This window comes from Hoplias malabaricus, chromosome 4 (assembly GCF_029633855.1).
Source record: "Hoplias malabaricus isolate fHopMal1 chromosome 4, fHopMal1.hap1, whole genome shotgun sequence".
NCBI lineage: Eukaryota > Metazoa > Chordata > Actinopteri > Characiformes > Erythrinidae > Hoplias > Hoplias malabaricus.
Genome location: NC_089803.1, coordinates 30,179,475 through 30,207,206, shown reverse-complemented (window position 1 = coordinate 30,207,206; position 27,732 = coordinate 30,179,475). Strand labels below are relative to the sequence as shown.

Below are 27,732 nucleotides of genomic sequence, written 5' to 3'. Positions count from 1 at the left end.
TTTAAACCTTTGGTTTAATAATTCTCTTAATATAGGAAATATGGTGTGAAGCTGAGGATTAATTGTAGTCATTTGTACAACACCCCTTTACATATAGAAAGTCCTACAGGATTCCAACACTTAAACAGTACAATAGTTCCTATTTCTAGAATAAAAATGAGGAATTATAACAGTACTTAAAATGTGAATAGCATTTGGTTTCAGTTACAACAGGTGACATTTCATAGCCCTAGAAAACATTTCTGAACGTACAGAACTTAAAATAGACCAGAAACCAAGATGAGATCACTTGATGATGAACACGCCAGCTGAATCAAGTCTGGCTAGATTTACATACATACAGAATATATACATTTAAATATAAAGTTGTAAGTGCATGCAACTTTTGTATAAAAATTAATAACTAATGAATGCATTTATACTTTTTCCTGTTTTTTATAATGTACTACGTGTGCGTGGTTCTAAATTTTATTGCACTAAAAAGTGAGGAATTATCTTCAATCTGGCAACCCTCTGAACCATCTACTTACTAGCATGCAGACGGGAAGTAAACAGAGTAGTGTTTTCAGTAACAGGTTTGAAACTATTGCATCCTCTGCTGGGCTGGATGTCACAGTGCAATAATGATATATATTTTATAATTCATTCTACAACACCTAATATCACTGTCTATTAACTAGTCATAAAGGAAATATCTTGAGTAAAATGATTATTAAGGGAGACAGTATGCCCCAAAAATACCAGAAGATAGCCATCTATAAATATAAATATAAATCAGCCAACAGTCATTTACCATAGACTGGACATAAGAGGAAACTGTAATACCTTTGCATTAAATCCAAATTAAATACAGGAGAACGAGACTCTATTCAAGTAAGAGTTGACTTTATCTATGTAAATGCAAGTTTACAAAGCATGGGACAATTCAGCATCAGGAGTGATAAAAAACTATAAATACAGTTGAAGCAAAAAGTTAAAAGAGCAATGCAACACAATGCAAAAATTCACTGAGGTTACAAAAACAATATGCATTCATATAAAGCATATGATAAAAAGTCCAAAATATCTCCCAAAACACTGCAATCAACAAGTGCAACATGGGAAAGCCTCAACAGTGATCAATAAACAAAAAACAAGTACTTCACAAATTCACCTTATGTCCAAATAGCAGCATTGGTTAAAGCAATAACAGCTTTTATAGTTTAGTGTTACAAGTCCAAAGAAGACTCATTTTGAACATCCTGAGATGAGAGTCAGAACGGAGTCAGGTTTCACTGTGTCGGCTCCTTTCTAGGACAGAACACCAGAAAGGATAGAAGTATACTTACAGTCACTAAACCTTCATACTACAGGCAACACTGAATATTCAGGATTTCTGGCACTGGTGATGTGTCAAGCATGTGGATCTTAAAAAAGAAACCCTCAGAAAGAACTGTGTTGTAGCAAATAAGGTTTTAGAAAACAGGAAAAAAATTACACTGACACCCATTGTGGCTAAAATGCTGGTTTCAAACAGCATATTGCTTTGGTTGGTTCTTGAGGCCAGTGGTCCTCTCAGTTTGTGAGATTGCATGTGCTGCTCTGCTGTTCAGCAGTCGGCATTCATGAAGAACATCTGCCAAACAACAGGTTTATATAACAAAATTAACAGAAGCATTAATTGTACTAAATGACTGATTTAAAAACTAAAACAATTTTTACCATTAAATTGTTTGTAGGCTTCATCAACAATGGCATTATTTGATCTCTTTATCTCCCAAAAACCATCATCTACCCACGGCTTACAGTCTGGCACTTCTGGCAGTTGACCATTTTTATACATGCCTGCTGGAAAATTCAAGATGTAAATCCAGTCTAAAGCCAAAATTGGGCATAAATTTAACAAGACAAATTTAATAATTACGCAAATGTATATTAGCACACAGAGACAAAACAAACATCTCATTTTTAAACTAAATATATAAAAAACAATAAACCCTTTAAAATACGTATACAGGACAAGATGTACAATGAGAATTACCTTTTATTGTGTCATCAATGTCTTTGCATAGTTGGTATAGATCACTTCCACGTCCCACAACCCTTTCTCCTATTGAAATGCATTAAAGAAAGTGGGCTTACATTTTCTTAAGCCAGTTGCTGCTATTATAAGTCTAAAAGCAAAACAAGCTTCTCACCATCTAACACCTTAATGTTTGGAAAGATTTCAAGGAGAATATTTCTGTATGATGAGTTCTTGCAAACTGAAATATCAAAACAGAATTTAAAAAATAATTTCATGAATTCAAAATGTAAATTGAAACGACAGTAATGCATTTGGAGAACTGACCTGGATTAGAGTAATTGTATGTGTTGTCCTTCAGTCTAATACTTTCTAATTTTCTTAAAGACTTCAATGCAAGGAGATTATCAGTGCTGTAGATTTGACACAGTGTAAGTTCATAGTTATACACACAGAAACACATACAGGAAATCTGAAATAAATGGATGCCAGATTTACCTGGATATATGATTGCCAGCAACATTGAGACTCTGAAGACTTTCACAGCTTGCAATTGGTTCTAAAATAAACATATTTAAAAAAACAATATTTAGTTTGTTTATTTACCAATATTTTGTTGTTTTCTTTGTATGTGCTCATTGCATCAACCTCAAAACTTACTCCATAAATTACACCTACCCAAATTAGAAATCCTGTTAGCTGACAGGTTAAGCACAACAAGGAGTCTGAGTGATGCTAGAGGTCCTATATTTGTGATATTATTTCCTGAGAGGTCTAGCCTCTCCAGGTTTATACATTCTCCAATACATCCAAGTTCATAAATCCCTAAAAAACAGAATAAAACACAAAGTTGTAAAGAAAATGAAAAAACCTATTGTGTAAGTCTGACAAAATGAATCCAAAATATACAGTAAATTCTAAAAAACATCCACAACAGTATGACACATACCTAAGCTTCGTAATTTAAGAAATAAAATGGATTCCAAATCGAATTCCCCTGTTCTGGACTTGAGAAGCCCGGTGGTGATCTTTGAACACTCTGTTTCTGCAAGACAAAGAAAGACTGCATGAGGATAGTCGCTGAAGCAAAACAAGCAAAAAATAACCTGCCTGTTCTCATTCTCTGAACTTTGGTGACAGTGTGGAAGTACAGGCTGGGTTCTTCACTACTCACAAGCTATCGTGTTTACTGTTAGTGTATTTTCTTTATTCTTTTAGCATTAAACTGAATATTCAGCTGACTGCTGTACTTGAAGGGCACATATATTGGAAAACTGAAATATTCCTCTTTTTAATTTAAATGTTCTGTGTTGTTTTTTTAAATGGGCAATCCCCAGCACATACATGGAAACTGCAAGAAAAAAAACCCTCATTTTGTATGTATTGGTTTTGTGATGTCACAATTAATAAAATATAAACATACACCAATGAATAAAAATATTGAACCCCCCTTGCTTCTGCTCTTGTCCATATTATTATCTCCACTTTTCATACAGACTCATGTAAACCTGTTGCTCTGCATACTTTTAAAAGCCCCCTTTCTCCTTTGTAATTCAGTAGTAAGCATGACCGCAAAGCAGATATAATTTGAGTAGCAGATCTTTCTCAGCACTGCACTGATATAGATGTTGTGGTGATGGCTTGCTACTATCCGTTGTTTTTTACAACATGTGGATCAGACACAACAGTGCTGTCCGAGCACTGTATTAGACACACCTACTTTCTGGTTCCACCTCACACTAATTCACCATCGCCACTTCAGTGTCACCGAACAATGTGAAAGGAGGCTAACAAATTAAACAAAGCAATATCTGTACACACAAAACCACATAATCCACCTATATGGTAAATGGAGATTATAAAATTAACAACTTACAATTAAGTGTTGAAACAAACTGGTTATTTGATAGTTTTTGATCATCCCTCTCTATCCCAGTTAACCCCTGTCCATTCAAGCTAAAGTCATAAGGATGATGTTTTAACTGAACATCAGCCAGTTCGAAGAGCCCTTATTTACATTTGTCAGGCTTAAATGTATAGTATCAAAATCTGCCCGTTTATATTCTAATGAAAAAGAATGGTTGGAGATGGACATATAAAACAAATTAGGCTTTGGTCACAAACCTACAGAAACTTACTGGGTGTTTTTCTCGAATGGAAAACACATGGAAAATGCAAGCAATTTAAATATTAATACTTGGGATGGGTCCTTTGAAATATTCTTTTTAAAACTGAATTTACACAGTGCTGCACATCTGTACAAACTGAGCCAAAACAATGCCTACTTCGATTGACTTTAGATAATACTGTGATCTACCCTAACATATCTTGACACTAGAGGGGGGAAATGCCAGATGAGAGGACCACACAATCTATTCTATATGACAGAATGAGAGCTTCAAAGTAAACCACTGTGAGTAAACAACAGTTGGTAAACAACAGTTCAATTTTCCACGAGAAAGCCCGAAGCACAGGCCGTAATATTAAATCGAGACGGCGGAGAGTGTGAAAAAGCAACAAGCACAATCAAAACTAACGCAGTGCTTAAAGGGTAGGCTCAATGTGAGTAACCTTCACTAGTTTGCCTATTATACGTTTATAAGTTTGCTTATTATAGTCTAAACAAAAGCCAATAAACCATACTGACCACCGAAATGCACCCGTTCATAAGGCGTGAAATTGACATGAGCAACACAGCAAACGGACAGCTAACAGCTACAGACCTACACTAAAAGCGAAGCATGAAACTAACTGCCAGCTTCTCACTACAATTCCCCGTTCCACCTTAAACGGTACAGCAATTAACGTTTCGTTCTGGCGGAAGATTTGTCCTGCTGAACCATTTAAGGTGGTACGGAAATTCGAAAAAGGTGCCAACTTCAGCCTCCTTAAAATAAAGAGCCGAGCTAACACAGGCAGCAACGGCATACACTTACAAAGCACGGACTGAGACTCACAAAAAACCCACCGTGCTCTTTATCCCTTTTAGATTCCATATTTATCAGAATTCACGAAGTTATTCGAGGGACATGAAGAGGTTCTACTTTAGGTCCGGCTAAAGATTTTCGTGCTATCATCTGACAAACACAGCAGACTCAGCAGTAGGAGCACTCTCTCTCTTTCTCTCTCTCACTCACACACACACAGAGAGAGAGAGAGAGAGAGAGACTGTAGATTTGCTTGCTATCTCTAGCTAGCTAGTTGCGCCTCAGTATAATTGAACTTTCTGATTTTATTTAATTAAGGTATTATCAAACCTCCATTTTCTGGGGTAAAATGTATAGAAAACCAGCTGATTATTTTAATCGCACACGCTCCGTTATAATTCAGCACACACAGAGGTCGCCCTCCTCTCTGTTGCTATGTAGCCTCTCTCCTTGGTTACGGCGGTCTTGCGTCTCGCATTTCCAGAAGCTTGTGGGTAGAGCGTCTGTGACTGAGACTAAGGAAACGCTAACAGTAATATATTAAATTTCTTCACTTAACTCATACAACAATAGTTTTTAAATATTTAAAAATCGTTAAACTTTCCAGAAGCAACGTTCACCTACAGTCGAACCTAAACTGCAAAAACAGCTTAATTTGAATTCTTTATTTTATTTGAGGGCATGAAAAACATTTGCATACACCGATAAACCATAATATTAGTATTATTAGTATCCACATCATTGTCCATTTTATCAGTTCCATTTACCATACTGGATTGTAGTCCAGTTATGGTTCTACACATTTTGTTAGCCCCCTTTAAAAGCAGGGATATTTGTGCAGGGATCTGGACCCACCGCGCCCCTGAACTGGATAAGTTGAATAAATAAATGGATAAAATGAATGAATTATTTTCACTACTACAGTGTCTCTGTCGTGGTGTGTGTAGTGTTAGAGGTTAAATAGCGCCACTTGGTGGGGGTGGTGAAAAGTTGAACAGTGAAATACACGAACTTGAGCGTAGTCCGTATGTTTGCTTTATTGAGAACACAAAGGCCAGTCTAACGCCACAGTGTGGTGCACTGCTAAGTTTGGATCAGACACAGCAGTACTGTTAGAATTTTTTAAAACACCCCAGTGTTACTGCTGCATCGAGAATAGTAAAGCAACTAAAATATGCAGCCAACAGCATCCTGTCACCATTGATGCTCAAACTGTGCAGCAGCAGATGAGCTGTTTTTAAATGTGCATCTACAAGACAGACCAATATATTTTGTGTAACAGAGTGGCCAGTGAGTTGGCACAGTGTTTAAAAACTCCAGCAGCACTGCTGGGTTCACTTGTATCTGCACAACAGAGTAACACACTGCTGCCAGCGTGTCGGTCTCACTGCAGTTCTGAGAATGATAACTGCTCTTTTGGCTCCTGTGTTGGTACTTTTGAAGACAATTGAAGGATAAGGTGGAAAACAAAGCAACAGGTATGTATCTGTAGTTGTAGAACTAAGTGCACCTATATTGCAAGTGGTGATAATAAAATGGACAATGATTATAGAAATTCACTGAATGTGAATGTTATTTTTATTAAATTTACTAGACTAATTTCTATCTTTTTTTAACTAATACATAATTACTAGGTTACTACTGAGTAAAATCTAGATTATCAAAATGCATAACTTTTTTCCCTTGAGAAGCCTGCATAACTGTCTAAATTGGGCTCCTTAACAGACCTCTGTATAGGCCAGCGGAAATATTACTTCAGCAGGAAGACTGTTAGGACTTTCATAGTTGGATTAGGTTAGTTCGGGTAGGTCAAGGGCTTATACTCACAAACTGTCAGTTTGACGTCAAACGTTCAGTTCTCCCTGGTTTGTTTACATTCAAAAGCTCTGCATCTTTTATGGTGGAACACTAATGAAGAGGGTGAAATAACGACATTATTTGTTATTTGTACATAGTTTAACTTGTCGGTAGGTTTTTATTCACTGTTTGAATTACCACAGACTGGAAAGTTAGCAAATATTGAGGAAACATCTGAATTTTATAAAAATGTATTTAATTCAATTGTGAACGTCGCCTTTATTTGACACCTATAGTATTAGACACTAATGCAAGTGACCGGCGCCCCCTGCTGGCGTGACCGCGGGATTTTCCTCTCCAGCAGTCTCTCACCCTAGTGCTGGCGGTTGCGAACAGCAGTGGGTGCTGAAACAGTGTGTGAGAAAGAGCAGGCTGTTTAGGCTGTTGTGCTATTCATGAACCTCTACATTTGAGTAACCAGGAGAATTGCACTCGGTCACATTGCACTCAAGTATTTATGGAGGGTGTTATCCATGTTACAAACATCCATAAGTAAGTAGCGGCTCTGAAATTCTATGCGTGGTCACAGTTTTCTCGTCTGGCCACATCGTGTACATGCCATAAATGCCTAGAAAAGAGAGGAGTCCTCGAACTTCCAATGTGATGCATCTGTACAAGAGGAAGAACACTCGACTAAGATGGGTAATAAGCAAACGATATTTACTGATGAACAGCTAGACGCCTATCAGGTAAAGCACTTTTTTTACGTATTGTTCTCCTTGTTCTGTTAGATAAATAAGTGATAGACTGCTAAGAGAACTGTAATCAATGAAACCAGGGAGCAGGTTTCTGTGTTGGCTGTTTCTCTGAACAAGTCTTTTCTAATGAGGAATTGAAAGGCAAATGTTCTCAAAATGCATGAAAGGCAATACTTTCAAAGATAAAGCTGTTCCTCCGAATATGATTATATCTGCATATTATAAATTCTGATCTCACATAGAACAAATATTAGCTTATTTAAGTTATTTATAATACAATTAAACATGTAATGTCTTTAATTCAACACTATCAAAATTGTATGTTATATAACATAGCTATAAAAATACAGCCACATCATATTTTTCTTCTAATCAATATCTGACATAAAAATTGTTGCAGTTTTGTGCGTGAGTCAATATCTCAGCAGTTTATTTAAAGCATTCTTAATAACAAGCCAATAAACATCAAGCAATTTCTAAATCTGTGAAAGTCAGCTAAATACAACAAAGCACCATTCCACTCTGTGGCAGAAAATTAATCCGGGGTGGACAAAATGTCTTTAATAGCCAAGAAGATGCAAGTCAACCTGCCAGATGCAGACACTTTCCTCCAAAACCAATAAAATATTAAACCCAAGACTTTAAAATGAAAGCAGAATGTATTGAGAGCACAATCTCTAGTGTAGATTGAATAGACAGAGCTGAATAAACTTGAATATTTAGAAACAGGGTAATACCTCTGTGTTACTACACAAAGTACTTAGCTGAACACTGAAACAGTCTGTATTATTCAGTACTGAATTTCAATGTATGCTGATTGTTTGTCATCATTATATCAGCCATTTTTAAACAGCCTGCAATTCATTGTAGCCATTAAATACATGCACATTCAGCATGATACACTTATTTCTGGTTGAAACCACACCCACTTTTGGGTTTTAATCAGAAGGCACAAAATAAAATGTTGCTGAGGAATCAGTATCAAATTCATAATACTGGTGTTAATATCCGATTGTTTTAAAGTGTTCATTTGGGCCTCTCTGGACTTAAATTAACATTGCAGGGTTTAATTGAACACTTTAGGTATTAAATCTGTTCAACTGAGGGTTCTGTTGTGCTTGATGGACACAAGGATTTGTCAAAATGAGTCATTTCAGTAACATGGCAAGTAATGAATGAAAACCCTAACAAGTTAAATGACAACATTTTGTCTCCTGTTACATTAATCATAGCCTAGTTACAATGTTGGCTGAACAAATCCTATGCATGGCAATATATATTTTCACCTGCCAGTGTAGTTTGCTTTTGTGGACATGAATATTCAAGAAGACCCTGCTTTTGTTCTCAAAAACAAAAACCAGGTGTACTGTGCACTGGAGAAAAATAATCTGTTGAAGTCTTATGGTTAATTATTAGTTTCAAGCTAATTTTTTTGTTTGTTTATTCCAAGCAGTACAATCTTTCTAGTAATCTTTGCCTATTTCTTACATATCCAACACCTTTGTTTACACTGTTCTACTACTTGGATGGCAACACAAAGCTGAATAGTCAAGATTACATTTCTTAAACAACGGATTTAACACTACTGAGTGTCTTGAACTATGTCTTGAAAAACTTGAAGTTAATCTAAGGTAGAAAAATGACCAGGGCCAACATCAATGGCTTCTGTCATTAATACTTTGAAATCAAACTCTTGGACCAGTGATACTTGACCAACTGATTGAAAGAAGGATCACTTTGTCTGTCATACTTCATCTGCCACGTCTTCCTTAGTGACATAACCAGTCTTTATTGTAGCATAATAAGAAATTGTCTCTTCTGTTATTAGATCTAACCCTTTCCTACTTTCTAAAACCCAACCACATACCTGCGCCATGTTTCATAGTTTTTTCTAGTATTTGGAGTTTCAGTTTAGTGAAGTTGTAAACATTAAGGTAAAACTGTACAAATGTATACAGCTTTGTTTGTTTGTTTGTTTTTATGCAGCTGATTGTGTTTTTTTAATTATCAGATTATTTAATCTGTACTGTTACACCACATGCAAAGTTTAGGGAGTTTTACTTTAAAATTCATTTTGTTGTTCCTGGGTGTAAGATTGATGAGAAATGTTGACTTTTAGCAAACAGTCATTTTCTTCTTTGAGCCTGTAATCATTAATGGATTTATGGTCCATCTTCTGTTTCTGGCAATAATTTAGCTCTAGGTCATCTATCCAGGGTGTTAATATTCCTTAGCTATGTGGCCTTACCTCACGTTGCAGATTCAAGGCCTAATATTTCAAATTAATGACCAATTAACAATATTCAAAGGCTAATGCCTATAAAAAGCGCTCTCAAGTGTCTCCTATAATTTCAGGGATGTGTTGTTGTTTTTTTCTTCATCAACTGTGCCAGAGAAAGCAGGGTAAACATCATAAAGGAGACATAAATCATTAGCTAATAAAGTTTTCTGCACAAACTGGCACTGCTATATTGTGTTGGTTTAAGGTTTGAATGAAACCTCAGGGCTGAGAACAGCAGTGCTAAATGTGTTGGTAGGTTTATGTTGGGTGAAAGGCCTCATAACATGCAGACAGACATAGCCATTGCCTCTGATAATATCGCCTGGTCTCATATCACAGGTACATGATAGATAGCAGTCCTCAGACACAGCACAACGTCTGAGTGAAATATTAAACCCTGCTGTGTGCAGAGACACAATGCTCTGAGGTTACATTGGCCCATGTGTCCATTTGTGTGAAGTAATGAAATTTAAAATCAGCTTAACCTTACACAGCAAATTTGCCTGTGTTAAATCAGAACTATATGTTTTAAAGAGTGTTGCATTGTAAAACAGTGTTAATTTTATTAAAACACTGGTGATTTTTCTGTGTAGTTAATAAAGGTTAGAAATGATTTAAAATCACTTCTTCCGGACATTGTTAGTGTTGAACACAAATTCTGCAGGCAGTATTTTTTTAGAATTTGCTTTTAAAAATAAATTTAAAAATATGCTCTCTATCCTTGCAGGACTGCACTTTTTTCACACGCAAAGAAATTCTTCGGTAAGTCATATACAACGTTACTTTTTTGAGTTACTCGTGAAAATAGAATAGTATTTTAACAAACTTTGTATATTGAATATTAGGTAAGTTAATTGTCTGAACTGTCTAAAAAATTGCGGTAATTTAACAGAAATTGTTAACCATAATACACTGCATTCTTAAAGGAACACTCACATAGCAACAATAAAATATATAACCATCAGAACATATGTAGTATACATGTCTACTCCTCTTCTACAGTCATAATGCAGTAGTCTGTGAGTGGGGAATGTTGAAATTAGGGAGGTGCATAGCTATTACAGCGTACAACTTTATTTACTGTCTTAAATGAGATTGGCTAACTTAAATTTACAAACGTACCTGCCTGTCTTGATGCCTTTTTTTTAATGTGAATTCTTGTTCTGGTTGAAGGTGTAAATATTGGCCATTCCTGTTGTGCTGAATTAAGATACAATAGCTGTTTTACCATTTTTGATTGATGATCATGCTAAGAGTTACACTAATGATACACTTGGTTGTATTACTTGCCTATAGTAAGTCAGTGGCTAGGCAAGGATTTATGATCGGCTGACAATGCAGGTTCCGAGTGGTTCGTTCATTCACAGGACACAGGACACTTCATGTTGCAACAATGCTCAATATTCCCACAATTATGTAACACATTTGTAAGATTCATACTGTGTATTATTGTGAGAGAACACTGATTACTAAAAACACAAAGGTAATACAAAATTTTCTGTAAATTGCTAAAAAATACAATGCTGTGTTAAAGAATATTAGCTTTTGGGGTACTTGTTTATGTGTCTCTATCAAAAACTCCCACAGTAGGCCAGGTAGCAGGCAGCTAAGCATGAAATTGAAATGAAATAGCATTTTATCAGTTACAAGTCACTGTCATTGCAAAATCACAAACATCCAGTAGTATCTCTGCACAGACCTCTCTGTGTTTGTAGGTTGTGCTGTGTGTATGCAGAGTTGTTGGCCCGCGTGCAGCACTGCTGTTGAGACTCAGCCAGTTCAGCTGCAAGGATGGCTTTCTATTCGGATAGCCTCCAGATTTATCAGGAAGAAAAATGTGGTCTAATACCTGTAGAACTAATACTTCACTTTCTGTGGCAAGTACTACTAGGATCTGTGGCTGCTCTCCAGAAGTGGACTTTGGTGTTAGTGAGCATCCTTCATGGTCGTGTGATTGTTTAGTGATTACCCACTTAATTGTTAGCAATAAATATACTGTCAGCAGCAGTACATGTGTATTGTAGTGCACTTAGAATATATTTATGTGATTCACATCATGTCAACTTATGATAGATAAGAAATTATAATCAGATTGTTTTCTACCTTGGTGCAGTCTATTATGGTGATTAATGCCTCTGAAGATGTAAATGTTCCAAATATATATTTATGAAATTCTCTCAGTCCATGCTCATTAGGCCGGCTTTAATTAATCAACATCCCTTCTGTCTCTAATGGAATTATTAGTTGTAAAATACATCATCTCATTATAGCAACTGTTGCACTACAGCACAGTTGGAAGGTCAAAACAAAGCGTGTTTTATTTGACAACTAATAATAATAAAATTTACATTTATAAAGTGCTTTCAAGAACCCAAATATGCTTGCAAGTTACAGTTAATATAGGTAACAGAACAGGTATTTTGGATTGCTTTCATTAATTTCTTGGCAATAGTTCATTACTGTCAATAGTGATGAGTATGAGATTATTGATATATTACTTCTATAGAAGGAAGCGAAACCAAACTTACACTCTTGGTTTCTTGATCATTTTGTTGAACATTGATGTTATTGACTTTGCCTTCTTACCTTGTTCCTTTGCTCTAACTAATAGTAACTATATATAAACTAGACCCTCCACAGAGCTTTCTTTTATATATATATATATTTATATATATACATAAATATATATATATATATATATATATATATATATATATATATAGGGGTTGGACAATGAACAATGAAACTGAAACACCTGTCATTTTAGTGTGGGAGGTTTCATGGCTAAATTGAACCAGCCTGGTGGCCAATCTTCATTAATTGCACATTGCACCAGTAAGAGCAGAGTGTGAAGGGGCAATTAGCAGAGGGTAAGAGGACAATTTTGCTCAAAATATTGCAATGCACACAACATTATGGGTGACATATCAGAGTTCAAAAGAGGACAAATTTTTGGTGCACGTCTGGTGCATCTGTGACCAAGACAGCAAGTCTTTGTGATGTATCTAGAGCCACAGTATCTAGGGTAATGTCAGCATACCACCAAGAAGGACGAAACACATCCAACAGGATTAACTGTGGACACAAGAGGAAGCTGTCTTAAAGGGATGTTCAGGTGCTAACTCGGATTGTATCCAAAAAACATAAAACCACGGCTGCCCAAATCACGGCAGAATTAAATGTGCACCTCAACTCTCCTGTTTCCACCAGAACTGTCTGTTGGGAGCTCCTCAGGGTCAATATACACGGCCGGGCTGCTTTAGCCAAATGGCAAACGTCGGTTTCAATGGTGTAAGGAGTGCAAATCTTGGGCTGTGGGCAATGTGAAACATGTATTGTTCTCTGATGAGTCCACCTTTATTGTTTTCCCCACATTCGGGAGAGTTACGGTGTGGGGAAGCCCCAAAGAAGCGTACCACCCAGAGAGTTGCATGCCCAGAGTGAAGCATGGGGCTGGATTAGTGATGGTTTGGGCTGCCATATCATGGCATTTCTTTGGCCCAATACTTGTGTTAGATGAGCGCGTCACTGCCAAGGACTACTGAACCATTCTGGAGGACCATGTGCATCCAATGTTTCAAACATTGTATCCTGAAGGCAGTGCTGTGTATCAGGATGACAATGCACCAATACACACAGCAAGACTGGTGAAAGATTGGTTTGATGAACATGACAGTGAAGTTGAACATCTCCCATGGCCTGCACAGTCACCAGATCTAAATATTATTGAGTCACTTTGGGGTGTTTTGGAGGAGCGAGTCAGAAAACATTTTCCTCCACCAGCATCACATACTGACCTGGCCACTATCCTGCAAGAAGAATGGCTTAAAATCCCTCTGACCACTGTGCAGGACTTGTATATGTCATTCCCAAGATGAATTGACGCTGTATTGGCCGCAAAAGGAGGCCCTACACCATACTAATTATTGTGGTCTAAAACCAGTTGTTTCAGTTTCATTGTCCAACCCATATATATATATATATATATATATATATATATATATATAAATCCATAACCTAAATATTTTTATATTATTTGCCATTTTATTTTATTAATTTGTTAATTACTATATATTAATAAATATTTTGTATAAAATTCACTACAATTCTCATTGTATTTCTGGTTTGGAGGTGAACTAGAATTGCCAATACTGGAACATTCTAGAAAGGCCATGCTTTGGTATTCTGAGCAGAGTGGTTCAGTTGTCTCTGAAACATTTTAACCTTTGCATTGGCCTTCTCACCTGGGCAGAGATCACTTTGCAAGCCTTGTGGTATACCTGGAAACCAATCTGGTGAGGGGCAAGCATCTCAACTCTACAGCCTTCACACAGACCCTGCATGCCTGTTCATTTATGGCTGGACAGCAGGATTAGGCTGTAAGAGCCAATGCTGCCTTTCAGGTTGTTTGCTTTCTAGCTGAAATCCATCCTTAAGCTGGACGCAGTGGGAAGACATACATAAAACAAATTGTTCCCTTTATTTTCTAATGGAATTGACATCCCATTCTCAGGTTTCAGGATACACTGTTAATCGGCATTGTTCATAGATCAAGTGACTACTCAGAGAAATTAAAAGAAGATACAGGGGAATGAGGCAGAGCATAGGGTTACAGTCAAATGACTCAATTACAGTCATAAAGCAGCACAAAACTGGACTCTGATTTGCTGAGGCATAACTGTGGTACATCCCCTTGTCTGACTCACTGACAGAACGTTTTCACTGCGGTACTAAAACGTGCTGGTTATATTTTCTCATTGAAACTGAAACATAAAAAGTACAAGGCATTCCGTTTGCATTTCTTTAGGAAAACATTGTTTTGGTTTGTTAAATAAAATTCCTTTTTGCTATAATTGTTTCCTTTTTTGTTTTTTTTTTAGGCTGACACACACACACACACACACACACATTTTGAACAGGGGCATGCCTATAGGTTGGCTAGAAAAATCATTTGCTTAGATCATCTGATTTAGATTTTTTTTTTTTAAATCATGCCCTTCCCTTCCTCAAAACATCCAGTCCAATCAAACATATTTATCATGTAGACATACATTATTATGTAGTAAAAACAAACATAAAATATACAAGACTCTGAAATAATTAAATTCTCTTGAATATTCTCATCCTAGGATTTATTTATATTGTTTACTTGTTTACCTCAGCTGGCTCTGTCAGCTTTTGCTGCCAAGTATCAGACTACACAGATTTTCATCACCCTTGATTTAATTAGATCTTCTAATTAATTAAATGTGATGTAATGGATTCCATAGGATGGGATTTCCCTGTAGTGTGAGAGCTGCAGGGTCTGACAGATTGGCAGCCCACTGAAACAAGAAGAGAATAAAGTGATATGATCCAAGTTACGTGACATTTTACTGGAACAATGATGGACAGTTATATGAAAGCTCTGTAATTCAGACTTTAAAATACTTACCCTAGAAAGAGAGCACCAAAGTTGTAGCCACCCTACTGCAGAAGCTGATAATGGATGTGTTTGACATTTCCTTCATCTTTTATGAATCATCTGAATGATCTTTTATCATTATCAGTCTTACAAATAATATATGATGGAGAAACTGTAACAGAAGCTTTTAGCTAATGTGATGGCATCAAGCATGATCTTATAAAATCCCCAAATGAGTCATCTTGGGTCATGAACTTTGTGATGCTGCAGCATGTGGGAGTCCAATATATTTTTCACTGACACGGGTCATCATTTCATTGGCTTTATTTTTCAGTCAGTGTCAAAAAAACCTTTGTTCTAATTAGAAAAAAATGACTTCACATTGTTCATAAAGGACACTATCTTTGAGGACTTGTGTTCCCCCAGCGTCTCTGTTTCCTCTGGTTGTTTCTGTTGCCTCCCACAGTTCAAAAACTTATGTTGATAGGTGGACTGACTGTGCAATAGGTGTGTGTGTGTGTGACTAAGTGTGTGATGCCATGTGATGGACTGTTGCTTCATCCAAGCTGTATTCCTGCATTGTGCATTTTGATTCTGAGTAGGCTGCTGGACCCACTGTGACCTGTGGTAAACTGGATTAAGCAGTTACAGAAATTGAATGAATGAATGCATGAATACATATAGGTTATTAGGTGATCAGTTATAGTGTATTGAATGCTAAAATGCATAGTTTTGGGTGCATTTCTACACCATGAAAACAATAGAGTTAAAAAAAACCACAGCTATGTTCATACTACACCAGCTAAATGTCTGCTTTGAAAATAGGTAGCATACATTTCCAAAGACTGGGGGTTAATGAGCTGTTTAACTTGTTAGCTGCTAATGGCCACTAAAGTATCAGCTTATTCCTCAGCATTGAGCCATTGAGCCTTTTACCTCCTGCCTTAAGAGCTCAGCATCACTGGCTGCTTTCATTACTCCTGAGATGGAGTCATCCATGGGGAAGGCGGTTATGCACCAAGGAGCTTTGAGTGCTCTTCTGAAGCTCCACCATGCTTTTCTGTTTATCAGCTGCATTTAAGCTCAGGAGCACAAATTGAAGAAGAACAGAGATGTATGGTACTGCACCAAACAATATTCTCTATGTGTACGGTACTAGCCATGTGCTAAATGTGTTGCAGTCCTAGAGTTATTTCTCAGAAACCTAGCTTTAACAAATGTTAGCAGTTAAATTATAATCACTCCAATTATGATTTGTTAATATTTTATGTGTTTAAAAACACAAGATGCTATGGAGTGTAACACACTGGTTAGCCAATTTACGCTTAGCACCTTTACAAGATTTTAACAATACTTCCAGCTACCCAGGTCTCATGCAAGAAGCCTCCTTGATTTATATGAATGAATCATACTTATACAATGGCACTGAGATTGGGTTTGATAACAGGGCCAGTGGAGCACAGGAAAAATGGACAATCGCCTCCCAACCTAATGGAGTCCTGTTCTTTATGACCTTCATAAAACACCTCTCTACCTCCTCCTGTACAGCCCCCACATTAGCACACTGGGTGACACTGTTATAAAGGGCTAGCTAAAGGTTATCACCAATCATTATGGCTTGTCATCTTTCCCTGACATACTGATTTAATTCAAGAAGATACATTTAAAGCATTAAGTTAGAAAAGAAAAGTCTAAATAACACATTTCCCTCAACCCAAATACAGTCAATTAGGCTACTTGAGCTAATTAATAGCAGCTAACAATGTATGCCTACCCCCACTGAACATTTTGCAAACTGCATGCCTAAATATACACTAGCCTAAAAGTCTTTCCTGTCACTGTTTTACATACTATTATCAAAAAAGTAATTGTGGTAAAAGTTTGATGAACTTTGTTTGGATATTGCATGATGCTAAATGATTATGAGCCTTTATCATCTTAGCTACATATGTAGCCTGAGTGAATCCGTGTAAAACGGAAGTATTTCTAGGTACTGAGCAAGTCATGGGTGATTGATTACATTTAGGGTAAGGAAAAATGTGTTAATTTGAGATCTCAGCAAATGTCTATGTCAAGGCCATTAAAAGATATGGGTCATCTTTAAATGCTGCACAAAAAAACTATTGGATGTAAATTAACATAGTTTAGTTAATTTCAGAAATTCTGGAATTTCATTTCTGAAATGTTAGATATTAAAGCAAAATCATGAGGAAATATTTCACCTATGATTTACTCATAATGCCTACAATACTATATTTCTGTTCACAGAAATGGATGGCTTGAAGGAGAGAGCTACTAAATCAACAGAGTAAGGCTAAGAATGGACAGGGTTTAATGAAGTAGGAAGACATGGAGGTGTGGAATTGATTAATGTCATTTTCCAGTTAAACAATGGAATCGGTTATTTTGATACACCTTTTTAAAATGTGTTTTAATTTTTTAAGCATCAAAATTGTCAGTTTGGAGAGGACCATGGCACCAGAGGGTCACAGTGATTAGCTTTAGATGACATTTAGGTGACATGCCACAGTTTTCTGGGTCACACTAATCTTGTTTATTCTGCCTTGTACTGTCAAATATCATATTTGATATGAGGATGTGTGTGGGTGCATGTGCACACGCAGTTTTAGCCTAAACAGTCTTGATTCTTGTGAGACATCTTGTGTGCCAATGTATATTTTTTTCCTATGTTAACAATGTAGAAACTGTATTTCTCGCTGTATGCCATGCTCAGAATGAGTCATCAGTCCACAGCTTGCGGGAAAGTCTCTAGGTCTCTATTGGTGGAAAAGGACAAAATAGCCTTGTGAAATCCGCCTCTTTAGCCAAACACATTATTATATTTTCTATTGCCCAGTGAAATATTAGATTTGGTTGAGGTCATTGATAATTGAATTTCTGAAGTGCATTTTTCACAACTATCCATGAGACATCTGCTCCTAAAAATAAAACAGAGCTGATGTTGCATATACAGCATTAGAAGATCAATTTATAAATTTAGAAATATATTGTATACATGTATCAGTATGTTGATATGGATTAATCGATTTTATGAGCACATTATTGCTTGAATGAAAATAATTATGTATAATTATAATAGTTATATTTTTAATAATAATGTATTAGTATAGCTACTGTAATTATATATATATATATATATATATATATATATATATATATATATATATATATATATATATATATATGAAATGATAATATAGAGAATATATTTGGAGGATATAGCAGGAGTAGTAGTAGTAGTAGTAGTATTGCAAGTTCATTTTTGTGCTTAGGTAAAAAAATGATGTTTACATTTCCAAGTAAAAAAATGAAAAGTATACTAACCTGTAGTTCATTTCTTTCTAGGTTACATGGAAGATTCCATGAACTGGCTCCACATTTAGTTCCCATGGACTACACAGACGATCCTGATGTTAAAATCCCTTTAGCTCTCATAGTTAACATGCCAGAACTTAAGGTAGTGTGACCTGTACACATTTTGTACACAACTACTGCATTTAGTTCAACAAGTACATGCCATAAAAAATGTGTTACCCTTGTTAAAACACTAAGACACTTGTTTGATGACCCTGACTGCACTTTAGATTTGATATCAAATCTATTAGACACTTGCTTTTATAGTGTGAAATTGTTTTTTAATGGGCAGCCTGGCTTTGCTGTTTATGTGATAAAGCACGGCCCGTGGGAGGAAGGGCAGATTACACCACTGAGCTTGTGAAAGTTAACACTCCATAAGATGATGCCGCTTCAGCGTATTATGTTAGCAGATATTCCATGGTTGTAAAGAGGCATACAGTTAATCCTAAAGCTTGTGACTTTAAGGTGAGGCTTCTTTATTTACAAATGGTAGACATACTATGTTTGCCTATGACTTGCCAGTATATTGTGGTAATGTGTTAGAACATCATGTTATAAATTAAGCATTTGTGGCTCTAAATCAACCTTTAAAATTGTTTAATAACCATTCATTGTGGAAGTGTAGCATTCAGGGAGTGCAGAATTCAGATATCACTCCTTGAAGAGAACTCTCTGACCTGCCACAAGCCATCAGCCATGCCAAATACATTGTGTGTTATAACCTTAGTCAGAGCCACTATAATGTATCTGATGCCATAATTGCACCTCCTTGTAAAAATGTCTCATTGTTAGAGGGGCTGTAAACCTCCCTCTCAGAGGTTATGGATCCTGATGGAGACCACTCAAACTGAAATTGATGAGCCCTAGGCAGGATCCAGTCTCCAAAATACTAACCTTCATAAATGTAAACTCATTACGGTCTATAGACTTACTGTCTTGTGTTTAGTACTAACTTCAAGTCAGTTATGTTCAAATGCTCAACAGTTACAGTTACCCTATGCAGAATAATGACATTAAAGGTGGAAAAAAAAACTTTTTAGAAGAAAACCTTAAATTTCTGAGATTGTTTCTTTGTACAAGAAAAATAGATTCTTAATGTATGTTAATTTACAACTATTGTATTGTTTTAGTTCACACGATATAAATGTCATGGCCAATATGTGTCAGGTTATAACAAGGCAACATGTTTAGTTTGTTTTCCGTATGTTATCTCAGATTAAATTGTATTTTTTTAGATTTAATTTATTTAGATGGTGTACTAAAAATGTAAATTTTAATGATTTCTGATTTAGTAGAGAAAAATGTAAAAAGCTGTGCTGAATTATATGTGTAAAATATATGCAAATATTCAAATGATTTGGTTTTAAATTCATTTGAATGAAAAGTACTCCCCTGGTTGTGCTATGAAAATCTTATCTATACAGCTCACAAACATTATCACAACAAAGGCTGGAACAGAAACCCATGTAAGGCTTATACACAATGTGCTTTACAGAATTGGAGCCAGAGATTAGACTATAAGTTTGACCTCTCTTCCTTGTGCTCATAGCACTGTACCCAGTGCTGTTGAGTCAGCTGATTGTGTGGGGCATAAAAATTCCTTGTGGCCATTGGAGAGTTCACTGGGAGAGAAATATATGAGCACTAGCACAGAGAGTCAGCCTTTCTCCATTTTACATGCCTCTCAATCAGCAGAACTGATTTTCCCATCCTCACAACTGTGTACTGCTAGTGCTACATACAGTACTGCACATATATAGGCCTGCATACTGCAATGTTTCATATCCAAGATTTAACATTAATTTCCCTGCACTGATAAAATAGCACAGTACCCCAACATCATATATGTCCTTCACATTTTACTTGAAGATTTATTGCAACGGCCTAATGCATGTGTGTTCTACAGGAAAACCCGTTCAGGAACAGGATTGTGGAATCATTCTCAGAGGATGGCCTGGGGAACCTCAGCTTCAATGATTTTGTGGATATGTTTTCAGTCTTGAGTGAGATGGCCCCTAGAGAGCTAAAGGCCATTTATGCTTTCAAAATATATGGTAACAAAACCTATTATCATCAGCCCATATAAACTTCAAAATGAATCTCTCCTTATAGGTATTTAAATGGTCCAGGTCGTGGTTTTAGTGTGCCTAGTAAATCTAAATTTATTTCATACCCATAATTATACTGTTATATTTAAGAGAAATAGCACACATTAGCTCCATGCTCCTAATGGTGTTTCACTTGCAGATTTCAATGTTGATAATTACATCTGCAAAGAAGACCTTGAAAAGACTCTGAACAAACTGACAAAAGAAGAGCTAACTCCAGAAGAAGTGAACTTGGTGTGTGAGAAGGCGATTGAGGAGGCCGACCTGGATGGCGACAACAAGCTCTCCTTTGCTGATTTTGAAAACATGATCTCCAGGGCTCCTGACTTTTTAAGGTAGAGAATATATATTATTTATATCAGTGTTCTACACTGCATCATCCTCATATAAATAAAGCTCATTTAACTCATGATTACTTGATAATTAGGTAGCTTCAAAGTTGCTAACGTATCCAAAAAGAATGTAATACTGAACTGACTCATAGGAGGGTAACCTGTCATTAAATACATCTAAAGTATGGCAATACAGCAGCTATTTGCAGTTATAAGTCTAAGGAAGCCCATATGCCCAAAACAAACTGTGGACACTCAAGTTCAAGCTCAAGAGGCTTTAATGTTTTTCTAGCTATATAGAATTACACAGTGAAATGAGAACATTTCTCCAGTACCACGGTGTAACACAGAACATAAGTGCAGACAATACAATGAGTCCAGTCAAAACTTTCAAATTTCAGTGAGTGCAATATTTTCAAAGACACGCATTAGATACAGGAACAATATACATAGGATAGTGTGGTTCAATGCAAATTAATGCAAAGTGAGGTTGTGTATAGGAAGATGTAACATGCTATAACATAATAATCACATATTACCAAAGTAGCAGTCACAGGTAGCAGCCAGAACAATAATGGAATTATTAATATAAGGTATTCTTGCAGCAGGTATTGTAGAAGGGAAAAAAGAAAAAAAAGAAATCAACTATGGGGAGATATGTGTGAGAGAGGTAGTCATACCCTGTAGGTGAGAGCTGGAGGAGTAATGGAGTAAAACTTTAATGCAATTTTTGACTAATTTCAGACTTTTGGCTAAAATGAGTACAGTTATACAAATATGTTAAAAAAAAAACATGACTCACAAAAAAACAAGAGCTCACCCGGGAGTCTAACACTAGGTTAATGTGAGGCACAGACTGGCAGGAGATACTGAATCTATAAATTAATAATCATGTTTAAAAAATCCTCAAACATGTTAATATTGTAATAATATATGTAAACTAGTTAGAGGTCTGTTATTTTGCAAAAGAGGTCAGGTTGAGTGGTTTCTATGTTTTACTCATTTTTAGCCATACTGAAAGATGAAATTGGTACATGGATACATAATTCTTTCAATCTATCAATTCTAAACATCTTGATGCAAACAAACACACACACACACACACACACACACACACACACACACACACACACACACACACACACACACAGTTTGCATTTATAAATGTGGAACAGAGTCTGCCCAGAGTCTGCTCTTAAATCAGACAGTTTTCGTTGAATCTCTGAAGCCAGCTCAGCTTGCTTGAACTCTCTGAACTGTATGCATCCTACTGTAATTTGACTGTGAAGCGTTCCAATGCATTTTATGGGGCAGCCGTTCCTCTGCTTGACATTTACAAGCTGTTGGAACTATACAGCTGTGCCTCACTGCCACAAAGGGAAGCCGAGTTACAAAAGGCTGGTGTCTTTGCCCTGCAGAAAAAAAACACTACAGTGTCTCTGTTACACAAGAAAATAACCAAAGATAAAGGAACTAGATGAAATGGCCTGTATCTTTAATTTTTTATTTTGCCATTTTACAGTTAGAGAGATATGGTCCCTATGAAGGTAGTCTTAAATATGATTTCATTTATGTTTATAAACTTTGGAATACTTAAATGAGCACTAGAGATTTACAATAGTTTGTTTATTTATTTCAGAGTAATGTCAGTGATGCAGTTGTTCAGTTCTAAAGTTTATTGCAAGCTCAAGGTATTGGTATAATGTTGGAGCAGGATTTCTCCTTTGAACTGTATAGCTATGTAGCTCAGACACTGCTGTTACATGGTGCAGTGTTGTTTTATCAGCAATCTGCTTTGTTCAAGTGGTTTCTGATATACAACTCTGTGGAAATAGTCGTTAAGGAGAGAAAACAGTTTGTTGGGCAGTAGCCTATGAGAGCACGAGTAGAGAGAACCACACATACGTGGCACATTGTGGATAATCAATCTGCCAGATTTTGTGAAGTACTGCACAATAGAGCGTGTATGATGGCTCAGACAGTGTGACAGTGCATTACTAAAAGCTCTTACTGAATTCAGCCACAGAGACACATCCATCGAGGATAATGGGTACTAAAGGATGAAGGGGAAATAATGAAATACAAAGTCTCGCTATATTGTTTTGTTTTTTGTTGTCCTGTTTAATTGCTTTGTTTAATGTCCTGTAGTAGTAATAAAGGTTGGTGTTTGGCTTATTTATTCGGTATCTGTGGCATATGAATTCATATCACAAAATGGTCCAAAAGGAATGACCAATAATTTGCTTTAATTCACAGAAAATACAGAAGCATAATATAGCAACTGTACCTTTGTCCAGGACATTACTGGTATTTATGCCAGGTTATTTCAACATAATGCTCTTCTCACAGGGAAAAAGTAATCAAAAGCCATCTGTACCACTTTCCACTTTCCATTTATCTTTATATCCCATTATATTTTCAGACAGACATATGGACATTTGAAATCTTCTGCAGATTCAGACAGCTTTAATGCTGGTTTGCTGCAAGATTATAAATCAGAATATAGCACAGACTTGTTCCTTTTTGTGCCATTGCCAGTGTTCTAGATTGAATGCCATTACAGTTTTCAGCTGTTATCCATCTTTTTGATCAATGGATTGCTACAGCTCTGATGACTTTGTGAATAAGTTTATAATAATTTCCTAATCGTTCATTTTAAATCTGTTTGTATGTCTTCACAGCACCTTCCATATACGAATCTAAGAGGGCTATCTACTTCATGAGAGATTACTCAGAGCTTATTTGGAGTTCCAGACTTCAACTTGAAATCTTCTGGAAATCCTTGGAAACATAGGGATCATAGTAGTGCCTGTCCTCTACAGCTCTGAAGAGTTTTCACCTGGTCCTTTTCAAATAGTGCTCATTCACTGGGTAAACAGGATCTTGGATCTTTGGCTCTGTATTTACCTTTTTACGCTGGGGAAGCACATTTACATAGTGGAATACTAAGCAAATGCATGACTATTTTTGGAAAAGTTCGACCACCGAATCTGATTTTTAGAATGGAAGATGAATGGAGGTCTTGGATCCAATATATCCATGTTGTCTTTGAGGAAGTCTACAACGTGGACAGTTTTTATGGTCTTACACTTCTGTCTTAAAATGGGGTGTGACACAACTAGACACACTCCAGACTCTCCTACTGATGTCTCCTCTTATGTAAGATTAAGAGACATACAATGCAGAATAGGGCAGCAGTGGACCAAAAATACAGGATAAAGAATGACATGGTGTAGAAGATGGAAATGGCAAAAAAAAAATATATACAAAGAAAGTAAAAGAGGGCTAAAAGCACAGCACTGGCATCACAGTCTTTTATACAGCTATGCAATTTTTCTCCATAAAATGCATGAGTTGCATAAAATTTGCCCTTTGCTATAAATTGCTTTTGCTGCGTCTGATTATCTCATTTCTCTTAGTGCTTATAGGACTGGAGCATGACGACAATCATATCAAACTGTTCTCCAGTTGAACGAAGGGCTCTGTCATCTTGTCTACTATTCTGCCATACACAATACATACATTTTTTTATGTTCTTATTTTCATTTTCCTGTATGAACTGGACGTGATAGTTTCATCTGTCTCTAATCTTTATTTTTTTTCCAGTATTTGAAGTCATAGAGGGCATTTAACTTTGAATAAATAATTTTCTGTGGTTTGTTGACTGCGTGGATCTGTTTAATGTTGACTGAGTTCTAACATCAGTTAGACAAATGTGATAATGACATACAGTCCAATATATGTAATACTGATTTTTGTCTCTTGTGCTAAACCTGAATTTGTATATTGTACTAATGACTAAAAGAATCCTCATTGGATTGCTCATAAGAAAACCTCAGAAATATTTGTGCCACACGTTCATCCTTAATATGTTTTATGCATTATGCCACAGGTGAAACTTTTCTATTGGTCTGATGCAACTACAGAATTATTAACACTTTTACAAGAAGAAGAATTCCTCGTCAAAGACCAAAGGGAAAATACACTCTCATTACTACTAACTGCTTCATACTGGTCCCTTTACTATGCTTTTTCAGGCTGAATACCCAGCTCCTGCAGCTAACACTCACCAGCCTTCCCAATAAAGATGTACCAGTGATTATTCCTCTGCACCTCCTGTCGTATAACCTGTAATGACTTTTTAAGTTGAATGAGATCGTTAAGAGCAGCGCTGTCTCAGCACCCAGCAGCATGATTATACCCACACACAGGAGTGCGGTAAATCTGGGCCCAGAGATGCACAGGCAACTGTCCTTGGCCATATTAGCTGGGCTGATGATTTATAGGAATCTCTTCCTCTCTCTCTTTTTTTTTTTTTTTTTTTTTTTGATTTTCTTTAAGGTTTACAGGATAGACATTTTTTGGTAAAACTTTACACTAGGGTAAGTACCAAATTAATGGTACTTAAGGTAATTAAGTATGAATGTAATAAGCATTAATACATGATTAAATAAAATCACAATTGATCATTAATGTATAATATAAACAAGAACTACCATTATTTTAGGATTATATAAAATCCTAAAAAAAATGCTAGCTAATAAATATCATGAACTAAGGTACATTTATTGTAAAGTGTGTTAGATTTTATTTTTTTTTATATTTTGGTCATGCATTAAATTGTATTATGCCATTTATTTATAATATATTTCAAAGAAAGCTTTATTGATTATTTCAAACTGAAGTAAATGTATATTCCGAATGTAACAGCCACAGCAACCTTAAGGGTTAGGTGTAGGATACTATTTCATTTAAATATTCAATAATAGATGAAAACAGAAATGTTGTGCTTGCTGGTAGGCAGAGTAGGACGGACCCTATGTGACGCTCTAATGGATTGGATAAATCACAATACAGAGCGGCCAACTAGAACAGTGAATGTTATAGATGTATCCTGTATCAGAGAAACATCATAAATATCCATTTATTTAACATAGGCCAGCATGGGGGCACTTACTAATGTTAATTTACACTGTTAGCTTTGCCAGAAGATGCATCTCTAACTGAAGCTGAGGAAAATGAAGCTGGATTTTAAAAATGTTTTTTAAAAAACATTTTTAAAATTCCAGAGCTAAATTGTCCTTGGGGTGGATATGTTGAACCACAGCAAGGTTATCCAGGCATATCAAATTAATTTGGTTGGAATAGGAAGGATGTGAGAGTCAATTCTGGAGTCAGTGTGGAGCAGTGTGCACTCATTAGGGGAAGGCAGCCCAAGCTAATATGCCGTTAATTCCTCCTGCCGTTACCTCCAGCTCCCTTTATGAGGCCTGTGTTAAAATCTGTGGGGGGATGTAAGTGCTGATGATGCGGGTTCATTAATTATGCTCCTCAGCACGAGCAGCTGCTGATTTAGATCCCAATAGGAGAGCTTCTGTTCCAGTCTGATACAGCCCCCAAGCCTGCTGGACTGTAAAGTAGCCATTAGGGCATTGATTCCCTGGCCTCTTGTGCATAGCTAGGCATCAGTGTCTGCACTCAGATGAACACACACACACACACATGCTTAGGTCAGTGTTGCTGGCCTTGGTTGGCCCCTAATCTCATTTGATGCCTGTCAAGGTCCAGGATGGCGCCATTTATATCTGCGGTTTTGAAATCAGTTCAATAGCACTTAAAACTACATTCTTAAAAATGGCATTAAAATGGTTCTTTGAAGTGATGTCATAGAAGAAAAATATTTGGCTCCTTAAAGGAACACTATGTAATATTTTACCTTAAAATTACAGCTTTGTTATGATGCTCCACTGACTTATAATCAGGAGAAAAGAGCCTCTTTCGTTGCTACTCTGGGCTCAGCACTGCAGAAGCTGCACTACTTTATGGTATTCAATCCTTAGATATTATATACAGGATAAGTGGAATGCATAATACCATATTTAAGAAAATATAGTGTCCTGGACGACACGGCAGTACAGCAGGTAGTGTCCCAGTCACATAGCTCCAGGGACTTGAAGGTTCTGGGTTCAAGTTCCGCTCCAGGTGAGGAATTTGATGTGTTCTCTCCGTGTCCACGTGGGTTTCCTCCAGGTGCTCTGGTTTCCAAAAACACACATTGTTAGGTGGATTTGCAAATCAAAAGCGTCCATAGGTGTGAGTGTGTGTCACCCTGAGAAGGACTGGCGCCCCCTCCAGAATGTGTTCCAGCCTTGCACACAGTAATTCTGGGTAGGCTCTGAATCTACTGTGACCCTGAACTGGATAAGTGGATTTTTTATGTTTTATTACATCATTATAACACACTTTAACAAAGTTCTGGTCTATGATGTCCATAACATTGGTTATCATGCTACAGTGTCATAGGTCAAGAATTTGACAACAAGTAAACATTAAATTGTGTTGAAACAGGACAAAATGGACAGTGGTAAGGATATTTAAAATGTCTTTCAAGAATACCCATGATTTTAAACAGAAATTAGGGCACACTGATGCACATGGAGAGAAAAGTACAGTGGATCTGTTTAGATCCCACAGAACAACTACTGTAGCACAAATTGCTGAAAAAGTTCACATTGGGACATTAATAGAAAAAATTGGTCTGGTCTGATGAATCAGTTTTTCTTTTACATCATGTGGATGGCTGAGTGGATGGCTGTGCATCATTTACCAGGGTAAGGATGCCTACACACTAGAAGCTGATAGAGCGTCAGAAACACATTCCTCAAATGTATTTCGGTAGGACCCTGTGTCTGCTCTGCTTTGCTTAAAAAATACTCTGAGATGGAGGCACGTCAACCAATAGAAA

General features: G+C 36.5%; 2 protein-coding genes across 10 annotated transcripts; one reads left to right on the top strand and one right to left on the bottom strand.

The window, feature by feature from the left end:
- Positions 1-887: 887 nt before the first annotated feature.
- On the bottom strand, positions 888-5,239 carry lrrc61 (leucine rich repeat containing 61). Of its 2 annotated transcripts, none has more exons than XM_066668200.1 (9): positions 4,971-5,239; positions 2,952-3,047; positions 2,681-2,827; positions 2,501-2,561; positions 2,330-2,415; positions 2,178-2,243; positions 2,021-2,089; positions 1,702-1,827; positions 888-1,615 (listed from the first exon to the last, which is right to left on the bottom strand). In XM_066668200.1, the coding sequence occupies exons 1-9, from the start codon at positions 4,996-4,998 to the stop codon at positions 1,509-1,511; spliced, it is 786 nt and encodes a 261-aa protein (XP_066524297.1). In that variant the 5' UTR covers positions 4,999-5,239; the 3' UTR covers positions 888-1,508. The 2 variants fall into 2 exon arrangements, with proteins under 2 accessions (XP_066524297.1, XP_066524298.1); XM_066668201.1 differs by having other exon boundaries at positions 1,702-1,824; positions 4,971-5,238.
- cib2 (calcium and integrin binding family member 2) lies at positions 4,437-24,607 on the top strand. 8 transcript variants are annotated; one of them, XM_066668205.1, is made up of 7 exons: positions 6,245-6,407; positions 10,493-10,527; positions 17,438-17,477; positions 18,536-18,647; positions 20,454-20,601; positions 20,795-20,990; positions 23,669-24,607. In XM_066668205.1, exons 3-7 carry the CDS (start codon positions 17,440-17,442, stop codon positions 23,688-23,690), a joined length of 516 nt encoding a protein of 171 aa, XP_066524302.1. In that variant the 5' UTR covers positions 6,245-6,407; positions 10,493-10,527; positions 17,438-17,439; the 3' UTR covers positions 23,691-24,607. The 8 variants fall into 8 exon arrangements, with proteins under 8 accessions (XP_066524303.1, XP_066524305.1, XP_066524302.1 ...); XM_066668203.1 differs by lacking the exon at positions 17,438-17,477 and adding an exon at positions 7,316-7,475; XM_066668204.1 differs by lacking the exon at positions 6,245-6,407 and adding an exon at positions 7,457-7,475.
- Positions 24,608-27,732: the final 3,125 nt, after the last annotated feature.